At 36.6% G+C, this 19749-nt stretch overlaps 1 protein-coding gene across 9 annotated transcripts in view; it reads right to left on the bottom strand.

Annotated features, from left to right (window-relative positions):
• The window catches only part of qki2 (QKI, KH domain containing, RNA binding 2), a 37103-nt gene extending 23947 nt beyond the window's left edge, over nucleotides 1-13156 (bottom strand). For 7 of the 9 annotated variants that reach the window (XR_013795557.1, XR_013795558.1, XM_079594418.1 and 4 more), the window contains exon 1: nucleotides 12341-13132. Coding sequence is in view for 7 of the 9 variants with exons in the window: in XM_079594418.1 (XP_079450544.1) it covers nucleotides 12341-12482 (142 nt within the window). In the remaining 2 variants the exon portion in view is untranslated. Of the gene's footprint in view, nucleotides 1-12340 lie in introns of all 9 variants that reach the window. The other 2 variants (XM_079594417.1, XM_079594419.1) reach the window with 2 other exon arrangements.
• Nucleotides 13157-19749: the final 6593 nt, after the last annotated feature.

Consider the following 19749-nt stretch of genomic DNA (forward strand, 5'->3'; position numbering starts at 1 on the left):
CAATTATTAATCCATAAAAGTTGTCTCATCCATCTTTAAAAACAAAGAAAAGTAAATGTTTTGTTAAAACTGACTTGCAGAAGTCTTGATGAGTTCATGCAACTATTTAAATATAAAAACAACTCCCAAAGGGCATGAGAGCCCAGCCAGCCATGGAGGAGCTAGCGCAACATGATGTGCATTCACAAAGAGTGAATCAGACACCAGCCTTTTGAATGCTTTGCTGGTCCAAACCGAGGAATTCCAAAGAGACCAGCTTAAAAGACTGAAGCAATAATTATTTTTTAACTAAAGCTCTTTAGAGGATATTGGGAAGAAGCAGCAGTATATTGGAATGGATTTACACCGATGTACAATATGGTTCAAAATGACAACATCAAAGCATGGCCCAGGCCTACAGATTAAAATGACCTAAATATAACCCTGATCTGAGCTAGCTGTAGCTTGCTTGGGCTCCCATAGGATCCTCACAGAGTAAAGCAGAGAACCTCAACAAGATCTCATAAGCAATAACTCAACAGTACTCAGCAGGATGTGGTCTTCTGAACTCCGCCGACACCACCACCCCCTCTTGAAGAACGAACAGGATTGTTTTCATATGCCTTTCCATTAGTGTACGCAGGCATGTAAGCACGTTTACACTCAAGTACATGCAACACATGCTCTTGGCACTGCCCCATCTAACCATGTGTTCGATCCCTGCCACGAGACACGGCGTTTTCTGATTTACGATGTTTTAAATGAATCCAGACTGCACTGTCACATTAGGACTGGTTTCATCTGTTCATATGCTATCATTCAGAATAAAGCTGATGAAATAAACCCTCAGAGTAAAACCAGCCATTTGAGGTCCCACAATGAAGAACAAATCCAAACATCAGCTCAAACTGCTCAAAGCCGATTAATTTACACATTCTAGGACTTACTCATGAAATTGGTATAATTGGTCACTTTACATTGAGTGTTGAAAGGGGATTAAACAGTCAGTCAGAAGTTTATATTGGGTTTTGTGCGACTCTGCGGCTTAACATTCCAACAGTCTCGACACTTTGGACTAAGTATGACTTATCCCATGAGTCACAAGGGCTGGGCGATAAATACAATATTCACAATAATTCTGCTGCCAGTAATAAAAAGCAACATTGTGGATATCTCAATTTTAATGTTTTATTGTTTGTCCGTTAAGTTAAAGGGATAGGATAGTTCACACAAAAATTTAAATTCTGCCATCATTTACTCACCCTCACAAGACTTCCATTCATCTTCAGACCCAAAATGACCTAAATGAGATCGGTTTCTTATATAAAGTGATCGTGTCTCTTCAGATGACTCATTTGGATTAAATTTTTGATGCATTAAATCTTTGGTTGCAGGAACTTTTAATGGATGGACAAAAATGATGAGAGAATATAAAAAATGATTCATTTGTGTTCTAAAAATGAACGAATGTCTTATGGATTTGGAACAACATGAGGATGAGTAAATGACGACAGAATTTAGTGCCCGGTTTCACAGACCAGGCTTAAGTCTCAAACCAAAAAGCATGTTTGAGCCGTCTTAACTGAAAGCAACTTTCACAGGCATATCTTAAAATATGATTATATGATCAATAATCATTAAATAAACAGCAGAGCAATTCCAATAGGGTCCTCTCACCATCAGTGCTTTAACTAAGGCCTAACCCTGACTTAATCTAAGCCCTGTGTGTGGAACCAGGCCTAAATGTTTTTAAAATTCAGGAGAAAAACAAATGGCTTTAACAGGGAGTCTAATTCAATTCCGAGAATCAGTCTTGTTCATTGTCCATTTCAAAGAATAGATTCAAAACTCAATGATTTGTTTGCATCACACACATTTAACATTCTTTGCATGCTATTGTCATATATTATTATTAATATATTTATAAAAATTAGTCTTGAAAAATGGTGACATATTGGGTTATATTTTGGACCTATATGGAAATCACTATTTGGTTGAGATGGTAATTCCTCATATTTAAAATAAAAATACAGAACAAATGCATAAATAGAAATGCAAATTTCAAAATAAATACTATCTGTTTTAACCATATGTATTTTTTCTGAAGAACAGCTGAGGTGACATAAGACATATCATTTTCCACCCCCAGTTTGGCTGTTATTAGCACAAGCTTCAAGTGCACTAAAAACAAACATTAGAGGCGACTGGTCAACACTGCCAACCACAACATACACAGACAGTGAGATAGTCCTTCCTACTGCTGCTGCAGACCATCATTTACGTGTGTGTGTGTGTGTGTGTGTGTGTGTGTCAGAGAAAGAGAGAGAGAGAGAGAGCTCAAGACGACTCTGATTACAGTTTGTGTTTGTTTGCTGTCATCTGAGTCTGTCCAATACTATGATACACTTGGTCTGGTATGGCTGTGAGCGAGCAACAACTACATCACTGCGACATAAATATCACCTCCATAATGCCAGCAGATCCTGCACTCTAAACACACAGCACTACGGATAACCTATCGCTATTCAGTTGCTGTTATTTACTAATGGCACACTGTCATCCGTCTGGTTTAAATGACTTCTTCTGACAACTTTAGTATTTTTCACACTTTCAGTGTCAGCCATGGAAAGTTTGCACCTATATCATACTTTCAAACAGGCAAATTTGGATGTAGTTTTTAGATTTTCTGAAACTTTTGACTTTTTAAACCTAAGAATTGGAACGCAGAGAAATGTGCTGGCAGAAAAACAAGCGTGATTTAATGTGAGATGTCAGACACATTCCTTGGTCGTTTAGTGAACAAAAGTGTTGTTGCCTGTGAGAGCTGGCGGTCTCCAGACCATGCTGGACGCTGGATAAAGACAAAGCGTTTACTCAACCAAACACTGCTTCATAGTGTGTGCCATTACATAAGGTTTGAAAAGATGTGTGCACATACACACACACAAATTGATATAAACAACAGAAGTGGAGATAACAAGAAAAACAACACTATGAATACATCATTTATGGAAGGTTGTCAATTCAAATACTTAACAGAAATATCAAACAAGTACCGGTACTTGCTTTTTTTGAATGAATGAACAGGTCCAGTTTCCACAAAAATATTAAGCAGCATGACTGTTTTTAACATTGCTAATAATAATAAATCTTTCTTGAGCACCAAATCAGCTTATTAGAATGATTTCTCAAGAATCATGTGCCACTGAAGATTGGAGTAATCGTGCTGAAAATTCAGCTTTGCCATCACATGAATAAATTAAAATATATTTTGAAATATATTAAAATTAGAGCTGCACAATATTAAAGAAAAACGTGATATGCAATAAAGCGTTAAATATTGTGATATTTGATGTGCGATACATTAATGCTTTAAGTGTGTAAAATAAATGTTTAAATATATTTAAAAACAGAAAATGATATAACCAACATACATTTTTCACATTCTTTTTGTGAGAAGAAAGCATCCCTACAACTTCCGAAAGTAAACAACAGTATTTCACTGTAGCATAACAGTAAGTGTCATTTTAATGTCAGTATACACCAAGGGGGGTTTAGGGCTTCAGGTAGGACATTATGTTTATTTACAGAAATTGAATAATCAAATGTAAAAAGTAAAACACTGCCTAGCACACAAATTTAAGAAGGTTTATTAGGTTGCTGTCACTTTAAGAGCTGCATGGCTCCAATATGTTGCTCACTTTCTGTGTAACCGTTTACTCCATTGACTGTGACAGACATAACTGACTGTGTTTACGTGAAAACTCATGGGCATTCTGACATAATTTGTGTATTTGGCCATATAAACTGCAGATGAGTTGAAATCGTGATAACGCACTGTCCGAGAGGCGGTTTCATGTGTGCTTTGCTTATTGCGCCTAACAACATTAAAGCTACACTGTGTAGGAATTTCTCCCATCTAGCGGTAAAATCGTATGCGACTACCAACTGAATATTACTTTTTAGCTCCTCCCATTCCGAGGGTATTTTAACTCCTACGGTGGCCGTATTATTTCAAATCTGCCGGCAGTCGCGAGTAATCTCCCCCTCGCATTCGTCACGGTGCCACTGAGTGTAAAAACGCGAAAAGCGAAGCTTGAATTTCAAGGTATGTCCCTCTTTGGCTAATGTATTTTCAAGATGGAGGCGCAACATGGCTTCCGCCATTCGAGCAGCTCACCCGTATGTATTATAAATAACAGATTCTACACTTACGAGAATACTTTAATTAGTTGGTAGAAGTAATTATACATTAATGAGCACATATCATTTTGAAAGAACAAAGTGGTTTTTGCTAAGAATCAACTTAAAAAATTACACAGTGTAGCTTTAAGCATGTCACACCACACATATTTAACAGTCATGTGTCCAGTCTATTCTCTGCTGTCTGCGTCAACCTAAAACTCAGACCTTTTGAAGTATTAAAATCATTCAGTTACAGTAAGCCATTAAGATATGCACATTTTCAATATCGTGCAGCCCTAATTAAAATGTTGTGCCCATTCCTAAATCATCACGAAAAATACATTTTCATATGTCTGCAATGATTATAAGTCCCCCACCGATTTCTGAAAGTCTTAAATAAAATAATTTTATTTAATGATTAATATTTTATGTACCACTCAACGGTAAAGTGCACGTCAGGCACCAGAGAGTTTGAAGACTTTGGAACAGAAACAGATAATTTCAGTCTCTAACACACACACACACACACACACACACACACACACACACAGACAGCGAGTTGACCATCTGTGGCAGTGTGGGAGAGATGAGAGACGCTGAGATGAACAGAGGAAACATGATAAAGGTAAAAAATAAATAATAATACTAAAAAATAAAAGCTAGAAAAGGTTGCAAGAGGGATGAAAGAGTAGACCGCAAACCGTGAAACCATCTGGATAATCGTCGACTGCCAGGAAACTGTCCGACTCCTCCTCCGTTTTCACACAGAGAGCAGACACCAGTTACTGAGATTGTCAGGCTGTTAGTGACAGTGTAAAAACAAATGTGTACATGAAAGAACAATATTTCCCTTTGCTCTGACAATATATCTTCAAACTAAATACTGATTTCAGCTTTAGACCAAATACCTGTGGTGAAAGCAGATCTATTTCAACTGCAACTACGGTCATTATAACCAACAATTAATGACCTAAAAATGCAACATACATAAATCATTCTAATCAACAGCATTTTGAATGCTTGCTGTGTTGACATCTCTTCCATGCATAAAAAAAATCTGTCATTATTTAATTGCAACAGCCATGCATGACGAACAGACACAAATTTAAGTCATGTTTCACTGAAAATCATGCCTTCTGCCTTAGCTCTTAAATCAATCATGATGATGATGTCAATGATGTTTGACCATGTGATGCGCCACAAGGACCAATGAGCTCTGATGATGTCATTGACATCCAACCTGACATGTGAAGCACTGAAAGGCACTATATTTCACTCAAAACCGCGGAGTGCAGGATTTTCTGAGAATATAGACTTAACATTTGATCTGCTCATCAAAACTATGACTTCAAAACATATAAATTTAATTTTGTAATGATTAATATAAATTAAGATGGTTCAAAATGCTTCTTTTGACTATAAGAAAAACAGATTTGGCACTACACGAGGGTTAGTGTGTGTACATGACAGAATTTCCAATCAAGGTCATCTTGATTCTCCTAGCAATCAGGAGATTTGAATGTGCAGCTTGCGCTTATCACTCTGATTGTGTTGGTCAGCAGTAACGTGCTATTGTGATTGGATGATTGAGTTTAGGTTGAGAGAGAGAGAGACAGAGGAATTGTCTGGTGGTGTCAAGACGACTGCAGGGCAAACTGGCAGTTAAGGGTGAGATAAGTATTGAGTATTTACAGATGCAAGCTAAGCTGCCTGGAAAGAGCAGGAGACTGATGAGATCACTGACACGCTTGATAATCAACATTTATCTTATCAAAGAAAACGGCCAAAAGGGAGACAAAGAAAAACAGACAGACACACACACACACACACAAACAACTGAAAAGCACCTTCACAACCACACAAGACACAAGGATTGACACAGAATCTAAGATTTGACCTGAAAACGACAGCATGACTGTCACCTTATAGCTCAAGGCCATGTCTGCCGCTGCCAAACAAAGCAGTTTCACTCAGAAAAGCCATAGTGAAAAACTGTCTGATGGTCAGGGAGTCAGATCTAGTCAGATTTAAACATCATTAAAACCGTTTTTCCCCAATATTGTTTGAGATTCACCTCTAAAACTCCCTAGCAAAAGCTAGATCTGTTAAATCCCTTTGTGGATGAGTATTTATTTAGATTTTTCTCTGTGAAAGAAAATCAATTGAGGCCAATTACTGATTGTTATTCCACAGAAAAACATTCGGTTTTTGTCATCTTTAATCTAAGTGTAAGAACTTGTGCTGACCTCTGAAACGACTTCTTTTTTGGCAGACATCAATAAACCCTCTTATTTTTAAACCACTTGTCAAAGTGACCACTTTTTATGACCCAATAAATTCCTGGTGGATAAAATCATGTCTTGAAAAATATAAATATAAAATATCAACTGCCGTTCAAAAGTTTGAGGTCGGTAAGATTTTTTTAATATTTTTAAAAAATCTGGAGAAAAGTCTCCAGACAGTGCTGTCAAAGAAGAATTATCTACAGAACCAGTAAAATGCTGTGCCTTTCACAGATCTGAGACCAGAATGAAATGTATACAACCGAAAATAAAACACAGTCGGAATGGGATCAGTGCTTAGCTAAACAAAAAATAACCAAAATGTTGGGACAAAACATATATTCCCTTAATAATCGCTGGGATAAAGTAATTTGCATACGATGCTGGATAAAACACTGAAGACTTGCACACACATTTGTTACTATCAAGAGAAAATTCCACAAAGAGTTCCTCATGTCAGATTCCACTGTCCATTAAACACGTAATACTTCCACCCCTTTGAGGAACTGGTTTAATTCTGTTGACACTTTTGAAATTTAGCCTTGAGGTTTTTAATCTTAGATGGGTGTTATGATTTCACTTTTCTAACTTTAGTGTGTAATGTTGCTGTTTGAGCATAAACAACATCTGCAAAGTTCAAAGCACAGGGAGATATTTTCTTTAAAATAAATTGCTTTTTAAGGATTACAACAAACGGCTGGTAGGGACTATTCCTCCCCGCATTCCTCATAGTGACATCACCAACCCCAATATTTGCATAAACCCCGCCCTGTAACAAGATTTATAGATTATCAAGACAGAATATGCTAATCAATGACTAGAAGATAACTACACATAAGCTACATAAATTCATCAACTAACCATTTTGAAATGTTGTCTAATGTCTACATTTTTTCACTTGAGTCTCTCCATCTTTCTGACTCCAGTTTGAACATAATAGGGCTAAAAGTTTTTGAAATTTTCAGTACATGTCTGTGTGAGGTAATCGAAGCTGCTAAGGACAAAAACTCTTGAAGCTCCGCCCCCTGTGCCGGGAGCAGCAGCTCATTTGCATTTAAACAAAACGATAGGCGTTTTTGCTCACCCTCAAAAAATGACAACTTTAACATGCTATATAAAAATATCTGTGGGGTATTTTGAGCTAAAACTTCACATACACACTCTGGGGACATCAGAGATTTATTTAACATCTTGTGAATAGGGCAATATACCACCTCTTTAAAAAAATGTTTTTATTTTTGAATAGCTAAACCTGGCTCTCACCATGAACATAGCCAAAGAAGCTGCAATGACGTTAAAAAATAAAGTCTATTTATTTGATCAAAAAATACTAAACAGTAATATTGTGAAATATTATTACAATTTAAAATAATGGTTTGATATTTTAATATCTGCAACCACTGTCACATGATCCTTCAGAAATCATTCAAATATGCTGATTTGGTAACATTTCTTATTATCATCAATGTTGAAAACAGTTTCGCTGCTTAATATTTTTGTAGAAACCATGATACGTTTTTATTTTCAGGATTCTTTGATGAAATATCCAAAAAGAACAGCATTTGTGTGAAATATATTTTTGTAAAAATTAAAAAAAAAAAAAGTTATTTTGATCGATTTAATGCATCCTTGCAGAATAAAAGTATTTAAAAAATCTAACTGAGCCCAAACTTCTGAACAGTAGTGTAAATGTAATAATAAAATATTGCTTTATTAGTAAAACGTTTTCTAATTGTAACATTTTCTGATGCTAAATATAATAACTGGTGTGACATGATGGAGCTTTTCATTGGGTTGAACAGTGATTTATTTTCATTCACCTGTTCCCAACAGAAAAGTCTTTCAGAAGGATTCCTTTGGTGCATGTTAATTTTGCGACATCTGTCCTGACTGCCCTTTCCAGGAATTTGAGGGAAGCTGTCTAGTCGGTGTGCCCTCACCCCAAACCCTGATCCCCTGGGACTTTCAGCATCTCGCTCTGTTTGTCACGGGATCTGGCTAAGGAGGTAATAGCTTAATGCAGTCAAAATCAAAGACCATGGATGTCACATGTATTCTGAGTCGAAAAGGTCATATAACTACACTCACTCACACACATTCATACTGAAAGGCCTTTCAGGGGAGCATGAATATATGGAACAATTATGAACTTGTTAAATAATAGACACATGGACACAATTATATGTGACAAAATTTCCTGGAACACACATTAATACTCGATACTCATTCTCTCACACACACACACACACACACACACACACACACACACACACACACACGAGATCTCTATCTGTGGAACATTCAGCACTTCTAACAGTCATGAAGTGATGACAGACTCATGAAGAATCATGTGATCTTTGCTCTACTCCACTCTGTGTGTGCCCTTGTCACTGTCATATGATGCATATAGGTCAGAGAGGCGTCTCTTCACTGCTCATGTGCCAGTCTATGTTTGGATGGGGTGACCAGAGCACCACACTTACAGTTTAACCGAGAAGACCATAATGTGAGGACAATCAGAGGTCAAGAATTCAAACTTTCCTATCACATTTGCTTGGAGCAACTTTCACCCCTTTAGGAAATACATGATGCTATGGAGACATTTAGAAAACTTAAATGACTAATTTAAGTGACAGACAAGCATTAAAAGATACCCCACCAGAAAAAAGAAAAGAAAATCAATGTTCAAGGCACTTTATAAATGGGATGCAAACTTTACCCAAAAGTATTACACGAAAACACAATCGAATACATTTCTTTATTTTATGCACTGTAAAAATATATAATCAGTAAGCTATGACTGCATATGTTTTTACATTAATGTAACACATCAAAATAAGTTATGAAATGTTCTACTTTTTTTACAAGTTATTCAAGATTCAACAAATTTTTTTAAGTCAGTAAATGTAGCCTAATTTAAGTTGAAATGACATGAACATCCAAGTTGATTACTTAAATATTTGAGGCAGCAACTTTTTTACAGTGTGATAACCATTTACATTTTGTCTATTTCATTTCAATGCTTATTTAAAGTGTATTAATAGAAAACAATTTTTTGGGAACCATGTCATTTATTTTATACATTTTGCCTGTTTAATTTCAAGATTTATTAAACTTTTATTGATAGAATAAAAAAATCTGGGTTTAAACTGCATTTAGAGAACTTATAAAATGGGCTCTTATAAAACCGAGTCTAATAAAACACTATTTATTTGACCTCCTGAGGTGGACGGTTTTCTGATGGATAAGAACTTTCTTTAGCTGACCATTTATTGAAAAGTGCCTCCAACAATAACATTTGAGCAATGTTGTTAACGCAAGCCCAATATTATTTATATTACGCAATAATAAGAGGCAACAGAACAGTTGCAGTAAAAAGAACAAAAAAGCACATTTTGCAACAATTTCATCTTTGAATCACTAGTAGGCCCCCTGGGGCTCCGAAGTCTCTTTTTATATCTAATCAGATAAAGAAAAGCCAGTGTTTTCACTGAGAGGTTCAACACTGCTTCTGGATTCTCTCCCAGATATGTTCCTTCGGTGATGGCATAATTACTCAAATAATTCAATTAGCTGCATACCAGCAAAATATACTGTATGTTCCTCAGAGGGAACTCAAGTGAGAAGAAAAAGAGCAGCACTTGGAAAACCAACACTGGAGATTTACAATACCCAGAACCAATAACACACGACCACAGAGCACAATATTAAATAATATGGGTTATAAAATGTTATGTGTAACGGGTTGTGTTAATTTAGAACACTACAAACAATACAAGCAAGAACAACTGCTATAAACAGTAGGCTAGATTTTAAATAATGCAGAGATAAACCTATAAGAGCAACTAGAAACTGTCAGGATGCCTTGAATTTTAGGTAAATAAATTTACAAATTTGAAAACTGCAAACAATGGAGTTCTCTGGCATCATAAACTCCAATGCGTGTGTGAAAAAAATAGCCTGTGCTCAAGCAAAATACCAAGCTTATTATACAGTAACCTCTTTAAAATAACCTGACAGAACTGGGATCCTCATTCAAGGAAAATATATGAGACACTAAAGCTATACAAAATGTAGTGGGTGATTCAGAAACTGTGATTGTGAGAAGAAAGCTAGATCAAAGACAGCTAAACTTTGTAATTCCACCTGACAGTCAACATTTCAAGACTTCCAACCAGTTTGTGATTTGCTCAACTGAAGAGAAATAGATAAGGCAAAATTAGCTCTAAACAGAGGAACTGAAAACCCTCAAGATTTGTGAGTTTATTTATGACACATACTTCAATATGTCACAAGCCATGGGTGAGCTATGATGAATCTAGAGAGATTTCAGTGTACCAAGGAAGCATGACAGACGAAATCCACTCTCATGTGGATTGCAAGATACTCTATATATAAATCTAACAGATCACCCATCTCGTCATGATAGTATTGCAATGATAACATTTATATTATTACTCTGGATTATCAGCAATAAACTGGGAATGAAATAAACCAGGGCCATGGGCTGATTAGAATGAGAGGGAGAAAGAGAGAAGTGGTTCTGTTATCACATCTTTAGCTTCCCCTGCATTCTCAGAGGAAAACCGTTACATGCGTTCTGCAGCATTTTAGAAGTGTCTGAGCAAACTCAAGCTTTTCACTTTAGGTACAAAACTTATTTTACAATACCTACAAGAGCCTAGACAGATGTCGTGCCACTGTAGTATATGTTAAAAATAGCCATACCTCTAAATTCACAAAGCAAACAAGTAGGTTAGTCTCGATTACAGCCATCAGTTCCCCAAATCGGAGTATCATCCAACATGGCCCGTAATGATATTTTGTAATTGAATGCATCTGTGCTGATTTAATAAGCTTGCTGCAAAATATCACAGTGTGTTTGGATATGATTAAAGACATTTCCAGGTCATGTAACTGATTCATTTGAGCAATAAAATAAAAATAAAAAACTTTTTCAGCTATATGGCCGTTTAGGGAAGAAAGTATACCGTCTGACATGTTTCTCAAGCCTGTTAAAAATCAGAACATGGTCATTACCATCATTGTTTGTTACAGTCTGAAAGAATGAATAACCTTCTGTAGTGATAAGCAAATGTATTCTTTCGGTCATGAACTAATCATTTTTTTTATAAATAAGCCATGTCCTCGAACAAATCGCTGTCGTATGCTTCCATGGAGACTTATATCTTTCGTTCATCAAAGTCCCTTTCTTTTGACTGCTTTCCTTGTTTCAAGCTACTGACTAGTAAGAGCTGTGAAGATGATTTCATTAGTTGAATCAATTGAAAGAACACACTTCCTTCAGTGAATAAAAGTCGTTGTTTTGAGGCAGCACAGAGTTAATCTTGTTCACAATAAAGAAGAGAGAAATTATGTGTAGAAATTACTTTTTTGTCTAATATTGCATGACTAAAGTCATAGCTTTTTCCAGCATGTGACAAATGCGCTGTTTGTGTTGTATAGGAAAACGTGAATGAATGATGCATAAACACTTAGGTCCATAGTCTTATAGTAGATTAGCAAGCATGGACATTTTAATAAAGTATCATAAGACTTGATGCTTTGCTTTCAACGAAACAGGAGTGAATGATTCAAAGACTCACTCATAATCATATGCACTTGTCGCCACCCATTGGCGTAACAACATAGTGTTACTAAGTGTACTTACTAAATTAATCGGATAACGGATTTAAAAAAAACTCGAATCACTGGAATGAATAAAAGTTATCAAAATATATTTTTTACAAGAAACTTAAGAGCTTTTTTACAACAACACTGAGACAGAAAAATAACAACACTGACATTTTTAGGATAGGCTACATCTCTGCTAGCATCCGCAGTTCTTCCAAACACATTCATTCGTTCTTTTGATAAAATAGCAGAACTCTCACCTTCATCTAACAGTCGCTCGAGGTGGTTGAAAATGCCACAGAAGTTTGGCAGGCTGCTCATCAGTTTCTTGTCATTCATGAGCTGCATCAGATAATCAGGAGTCGGCTTAGGCTTCTCCTTCGTTTCCATTTCCCCAACCATGTTTAAAATAATGGCCCAAAAAAAAAGCTTAAAAAAATGTGTTCAGCTTTAGAAAAATACGAAGCCCCCCACAAAAACGCAAACTGAGGGGTATGATATATTTTCCGTTTTATTCCAAACTTTTGACCTGACGTTGTTACTTTTCAAACACAAAGTTCCAACTTTGTATCACCCTCAATCATCAGTTTTAAAAAAAAACTGATGACGCATTTAACGAAACGAATCTGCGCGAAAGTTCTTATTTGTTTGTAGAATGTTTGCAGTCAAATAACTCCAAAAACTCCCGCATGCCCGCTGAGATTTGTTCGTCTCTCCTCTTCTACAGAGTATGTTTTAGAGCCACCACACCAAACCTCTATCCAGGCTGTTGAAAACAGCTTCTTCTCCTCCCAGGACTTTTTCAACGACCGTCGATATGTTCAGTGCACTTGAATAACGGTTTTAAAGCAGGGGCGATGTTCACTTCTAGGCTCTCTCGCGCTGTGGAAACTCCTTTAGTCGCGCCTGGTGTTTCTGTTCAGTGCCGTGCGTTCTCTCCCAAAGCTGTCTGTCAGTCACATGATCATGATCAACCCTACACTGCTCAACATTGCCATCGTGCGAAGTCGCCAATGGGAGGAGAAACCAGCACAATTCTCTCTCTCTCTCTCTCTCTCTCTCTCTCTCTCTCTCTCTCTCTCTCTCTCTCTCTCTCTCTCTCTCTCTCTCTCTCTCTCAAACTTGTACACATACTTGTCTGAGGAGGAGCTCCCATTCACAACGTTTTTCTTACATTAAAGTCATTATGAATTCTACAGACTTTTTGTATATGGGAAGCCAGCCATGGGCTAGAGCCAAGTTGTTTCACATTTTTTAAATAAATATGTAATTGGACATTCGAACGGGGCTAACGTTCTGGCAATGTTCTCTTAAAGTTATGAACAAACGTTCTTCTAGTAGGCCTAACGTTAGGGTTAATAACTCATCAAAATGTTAGCACCAAAAAAAAAAACTATATTTTTGAATGTTCAGAAAATATTTTCATAACATAGTGAGAACATTCACAAATGAGCACTTTTGTTTAGTTAGGCAATTTTCTTGTGTGACAACCAGCCAAGGTGCACTTTATAACTCTAAACCTTTCTATATTTTCAGACATTCTGGCCTCATAAAACATACACACACTCAAAAACCCCGAAGCGATGACATGAGGAAAAAGTGGGTATTTTTCTGCATTCCAATGCATTACAAAATATTTAACCATGGACTGTCTCAGCGATAACATTATCTTGAAGGAAGCATGGTGGATATCATGGTCTTTAAAATCCAGTTTGACTAGTGTCTGGACTTTCCTGTTTCAATGACCTTGTTTTATAAGCATGTGTTATACATGTTCAAACGCCACGATTTCTGAGAGTGCGTGAAACATCTCAGCCAAGTCTTGAGAAAAAGAAGAGAGGGGAATGAATGGGCTTGGGGGAACAGGAAAAGTTTTCATCAGTCTGTGCAGACCTCCTCTTTCCTCTGTGAAGTGGGCAGCATTCTTATGTAGATGAACACAGACTTCAGCTATTGCTCTCGCAACAGCAAAAGGCCAGAGTGAGAGGCCCTCCTACAGGGAACAGTTTGATGATGAAATGCTGACCTGGGATCAGATTTGTGCCATGTGACATTTTAAGCAATGGTAAATGCAAAAAGAAACAGAAAGTTAGTGTTCCTGCTGCCTTTGTGATTGTACACTGAGTGATCGTGAAGGGTGGCATGGGTTAGCATGCTAAACTATACGCACACACTACATTTTTTAATAAAATAAAAAAACATCATCAGTGCATTTTTCTAGTAAAAATATAAAAAATATAGAGTAAAGATCAATTTACTTGAGACAAAATATATAGAATGTATTATATTCTATTATATATTTTGTATTAGCTATATACCACATATTGGACTTTTTTCTTGTTTTAAGCATACACTGTAAAAAAAAAATGTTGGTTTAACTTAAAAAAGCAAGTTACCTGGTTGCCTTCAAATTTTTAGTTCGTTGTAATTAAAAATTTTAGTTAAAACAATGAAGAGGAATGGTTTAATTAACAGAAACTCAAAATAGTATGTTCACACATTAGTCATCGAAGTTAATTTGACAAAAGATAAAAAGTTGTGATAACAAATCATGAAAATATTTTTTTACAGTGGTTGAAATTTCTTTGAGGTTTTTTTTTTTTGTTTTGCTTGCTTTTAAACAAAAGCAAAAAAAATTGAGGATCACGGTTTATGGCTAAAACATTACCTAGCAGAAAACTGTCAAGTCACAGTGTGTATGAGTATATAACAGAAATTTCAGTGGTCAGAACATTCCTCCGGGATGCTATGCGACCCTTTATACTCTTATTTTTCACTATGGGGAGTCAGATGGGTGCTAATTTGCCAGGCCGTGGAGATGAAAGTGAGGATGGTATTAGCCTGGGCATCAAGGGATTGGAATGCAGGCTATTTAGCATGGGAGTCAGACAATCCCCAGGGCCTCCCATCACCACAGCACAACGGCTAAATAAATAGAGAAGTAATTAACAGACTAGTGAGAGAACAGACCGTTTCATTACTGCACCTTCTTCTTCTGATAGAGAGAGAGAGAGAGAAAACAGTTCACCAGGCAAAGCCATGCAGTGAGATGTATTGACAAAAGACTATGTGCAAATCTTTGGGGGGAAAAAAGGAAAAACACACAATAGTCATTTGATTGACACCTCAGTAAGATTATTATAGGCTTTGAGCAAAACAAGAATTTAATTGTCTTTGTGGAAAGTTACAAAAAAACTAGTCAGATTTGTTATGCTGATGTGCACATCACACACACACATCCTCTTTTAACAGAGGCTTATTGAAGCATTAATTTAGTGATGGCTGTGACCATTATTAGATACAACTGAAATGTGCAAAAAAAATTACAAAAATTCAAATAGGGTTTCACTATCTCTGCCATTGGTTGTACAAACAGATAGGGTCTGTTTTATAATGTGTACAAACTTCACATTTTCTATTGTGATATATGAGTTCTTGAATGAGGAAAATGTAGGGCGGGAGTGGATGAGATGTCAGTTGCAAGAGGGAGGGAAATATGCTTTTGATTAAAGACTATGAGAGCACGTGAATTTTAAATGAAACAATAATGTGTGTGGATAGATAATTTATAATAAACTGCAATAATCCATAAAAATGGATTTAACTGTTTTCAGCTTAAGGGGTCATGACATGAGAAATCATGACATGTCAAAAGTCTTTGTAGCCTACCATTAAAACATCCTGCAAGTTTTATTACGTATAAAACCTCCTACTCATTATAAACAAAGCTTTTATTTAGCTAATCGATCTCCAAAAAACGGCTTGTTTTGTTTTTCCGGGACATCATACGGGTAAATACATTTGCATATGATTGCCTGCAGAGCGAATAACAACGAATTATAGCCTACATCATCACACCATAGGCCCCTCCCACTGGCATTCAGTCACTTTAAAGGGTTAGTTCACCCAAAAATGAAAATTATCCCATAATTTACTCACCTTCAAGCCATCCTAAGTGTATATGACTTTCTTCTTTCAGCCTAACACAATCAGAGTTATATTAAAAAATATCCTAGCTCTTCCAAGCTTTATAATGGGAGTGAATGGTACTCATTTTTTTGAAGCCCAATAAAGCACATCCAAAGCATCATCCATACATCTAATCCATAAGGCTCCAGGGGGTTAATATAGCAGCCTTCTGAAGGAAAGCGGTGCTTTTTTGTAAGAAAAATAAATATAACTATTTAAACCCTAATTGACTTCCGGTAACGGGCGTATACGAGAGTCTAGTTCCGGCGGAAGAGTGACCTCTGACCCGACTCATGATGTATTGATGAACGCGGAAGCGCAGAAGAGGATAGAGTAAAACAATTATAAGTCTAAAACGAGAATTTTTAAAGTAAAATGTCAGAAAAGCTTGAGTTTGTTGCCCGGCCCTATTTGTTTGCACAGCGAGAGGCGTCTACTCTCATCTAAGCTTATGCCACTCCTACATCATATATGCCGGATCTCGACTCTCTCGTGAATGTGCGGACGGACGTTACCGGAAGCTAGCGATTACAGTATATAAAGTTATAATGTTGTTAGCATTATAAACAAATAAAGTGATCATTATGTCACGTCAAAAACAAATAGAAGCCATTATAATCACTGACACCGTCTACACTGGATACAATATACAGACACACATTCAGTTTCTGACATACTCAATGCGCTTGAGTCTGTCGACAACAGGACAAATGGAAGATTGAAAGAACGTTCGCTTTGGATAAAAGCGTCTGCTAAATGATTAAACGTAAATGCCAAAAAGTACATTCAAATAAGTTAGACAGTTTTTATTCATGCTGACTTTAAGAAGTACGGAGCCCCGTACATGGTGATGGAAAAATTACTGGCGGAAAAATTATATGTCAAAGTTTTTGTGTTCTCTTGCAAATGTTTTGTGTTGTCCCAAGAAACGTTGGTTTCGCTTGAAAAAAAAAAAAACTTTAAAAAAACCTCACATATATTATATATATATTCCACCACCATATCCCTAGGGGCTCAGTAATGAGGACTGTAAGCTGACAGGAAAACCATTTGAAAACTTTATTTTGGTCATAAGACAAATGGCATTATTGTTAAAAAGATACAGGGAACTCATGCAACTGTTTTGCTTTCATGGGCAGACAGGCTGGCAACTACTTGTGACATGGCGATGAGAGTGTGTGTCCCAGTTGTGTGATTATGTTAAACAATGTTTGTTCACAGTTTGTTTGTGAATGACTGTATATTTTTGCATGTTTGCATGTGTGTTTGGGTATGAATGTGTGCTCATCTAACAATCATGTCTATGTACATAAGCATCCAGTGTGTGTGTGTGCGTGTGTGTGTGTGTGTGTGTGTGTGTGTGTGTGTGTGTGTGTGTGTGTGTGTGTGTGTGTGTGTGTGTGTGTGTGTGTGTGTGTGTGTGTGTGTGTGTGTGTGTGTGTGTGTGTGTGTGTGTGTGTGTGTGTGTGTGTGTGTGTGTGTGTGTGTGTGTGTGTGTGTGTGTGTGTGTGTGTGTGTGTGTGTGTGTGTGTGTGTGTGTGTGTGTGTGTGTGTGTGTGTGTGCGTGTGTGTGTGTGTGTGTGTGTAGAATGCTGTATGTCTGGGAATGTACGTTGGGTATGACATGGTGAATGAGGCATGTTTTGCCACTGGGCCTTTCTGTCTAACAGAGTTGGTTTGTAGCCTGTCGGTACTCTGCAATAGCGTGTGTATATATTAGTGGAATATAGAATGAACATGCTTTGTTATGATGAATGCCGAGAGACTATTAAGTGTCTATCCCACGTCATAGCACACATACCAAAGCCAAGAAGGAGTTAAACAGGCAAGTGCATTTGCCTTTGCTCTATGCACGCATACTGTTCTGTCAACAAGCCAAACAAGCTTTACATTCAGCATGGGGCCTGGGTCAGTTGAAAGGTCAAAGTTCATCCCATGCTTAGGCTTCATGTCTGCATCTTCTGACATTCCATTATAATCTATTGATATAGTGGAGCAAAGTATCCATGTAAAGCAAGGAATGATACACAGACATTTATGGCATTAAGATAATTTATTATTCATTGTGTTGTATTTATTACAATTTATATTTTTTTAACATATTTTGTTAAACATATACACACACACACACACACACACACAGGTTTGGTGTTGGTCCGATTTTTTTTGTTTTTGTTTTTTAAATAGAAGTCCCTTAAGCTCACCAATGCTGCATATTTTTTTTGTAATATTGTGAAATTAGTAAAATTGTAAAATAGTAAAATTGTGAATAATTACCCCAGTCTTCAGTGTCACACGATTTTTCGGAAATCATTTTAATATGCTGATTTGGTGCTCAAGAAACATTTCTTATTATCATCAATGTTAAAAATGCTATGCTATTTTCCTGTTTAATAATTGATATACGTGATAAAAAAATTGTCCAGGATTCTTTGACAAGTAGAAACGTCAAAAGAACAGCATTTATTTGAAATATGTTTTTTTTTTTTGTAACAATTTAAAAGTCTTTACTGTCACTTTTGATCATTTGAATGCATTCTTGCTGAATAAAAGAATAAACTTCTAAAAAAAATGAGTAGTGAACTCACAGTAGTGAATTTATATAAATTGTACATAATTATATAAAAACCGCATTAAAGAAAACAAGGACTAGCTCCTATATAGTTAATTGTGAGTTGCATTGGCAAGAAGGAGATTGCTAAAAAATGTGTGTAAATTTACACTGAATGTGACAATAATTCTGTGAGCTACTGCCCACATAAATAACACTGAATTTTTTATCTTTTTATCCTTATTTAGACCATCAGTCTCATTTCAGAAGGACTCGAGCATGCAGTGAGAATGCGGTCTCTTAAATGTGTGTAGTCTCAAATGATTCCTCATTTCATGATTACACTACAAGTCATATCAAAATCCTTTCTGCATCACTGCAATTCATATGTGGCCTGCAGGCATTTCAGCAGATACTCTTAAGACCACCTCCAGTGAGGCAGCCCACCTTAGCTGTAGATTCAGCTGCCCATCACCTGTCACTCACCTGTCAGCTGGTGGTCCAACTGCTGGGAGGCCAAAGTGAGACAATTTGTTGCTCTGTTTGAAGGATAATTTAGTCAGCTTGAGAAAAGCACCACTTTTTTCTTTCTGAAATAAAAAAGAACTCTAGACTGGGGTTCACACCTGTGGCTCCCTTAAATTCAGAGGATGAAACTTTTTCTCAACCATATTCTGCTGGAACATTCTGAATGTGAAGAAAACCAAAGGAAATTAATCTTCTCAAAAAGCATCAGTACTCATGCTAGAAAGAATTAAATATTTATTTGTATATATGATCATGTTTGGACATACTTTCTTTTGCATCCTCTGCGCTTCTTTTAAAGGTGCAGTAAGCGATTTCTGAGAAATACTGTTGAAAGTGGATCAGACCGAGCACCAAAACACCCTTAGCCAATCAGCAGTACTCATGAGGGGGGAGGTGCCTGGTGTTCAATAATTGGGGGCGGGGCTATCAAGAAAGGGGAGTGATCCTTTTCGGAAAGGGGGCATGTTTGGATTGATGATTTCAAATATCAACATTTTAATCAAAAATCTGCGGAATTAGGTGGAATGAATTTAAAAGTGCTTGACTTTTATTGCTAGCTGAAATTATAATAGAAATAGCTATACATTATTTTATACAATTACTTCTTATAACATTTAGTTG

Source organism: Phoxinus phoxinus, assembly GCF_949152265.1.
Source record: "Phoxinus phoxinus genome assembly, chromosome: 21".
In the NCBI taxonomy this organism is placed as follows: Eukaryota; Metazoa; Chordata; class Actinopteri; order Cypriniformes; family Leuciscidae; genus Phoxinus; species Phoxinus phoxinus.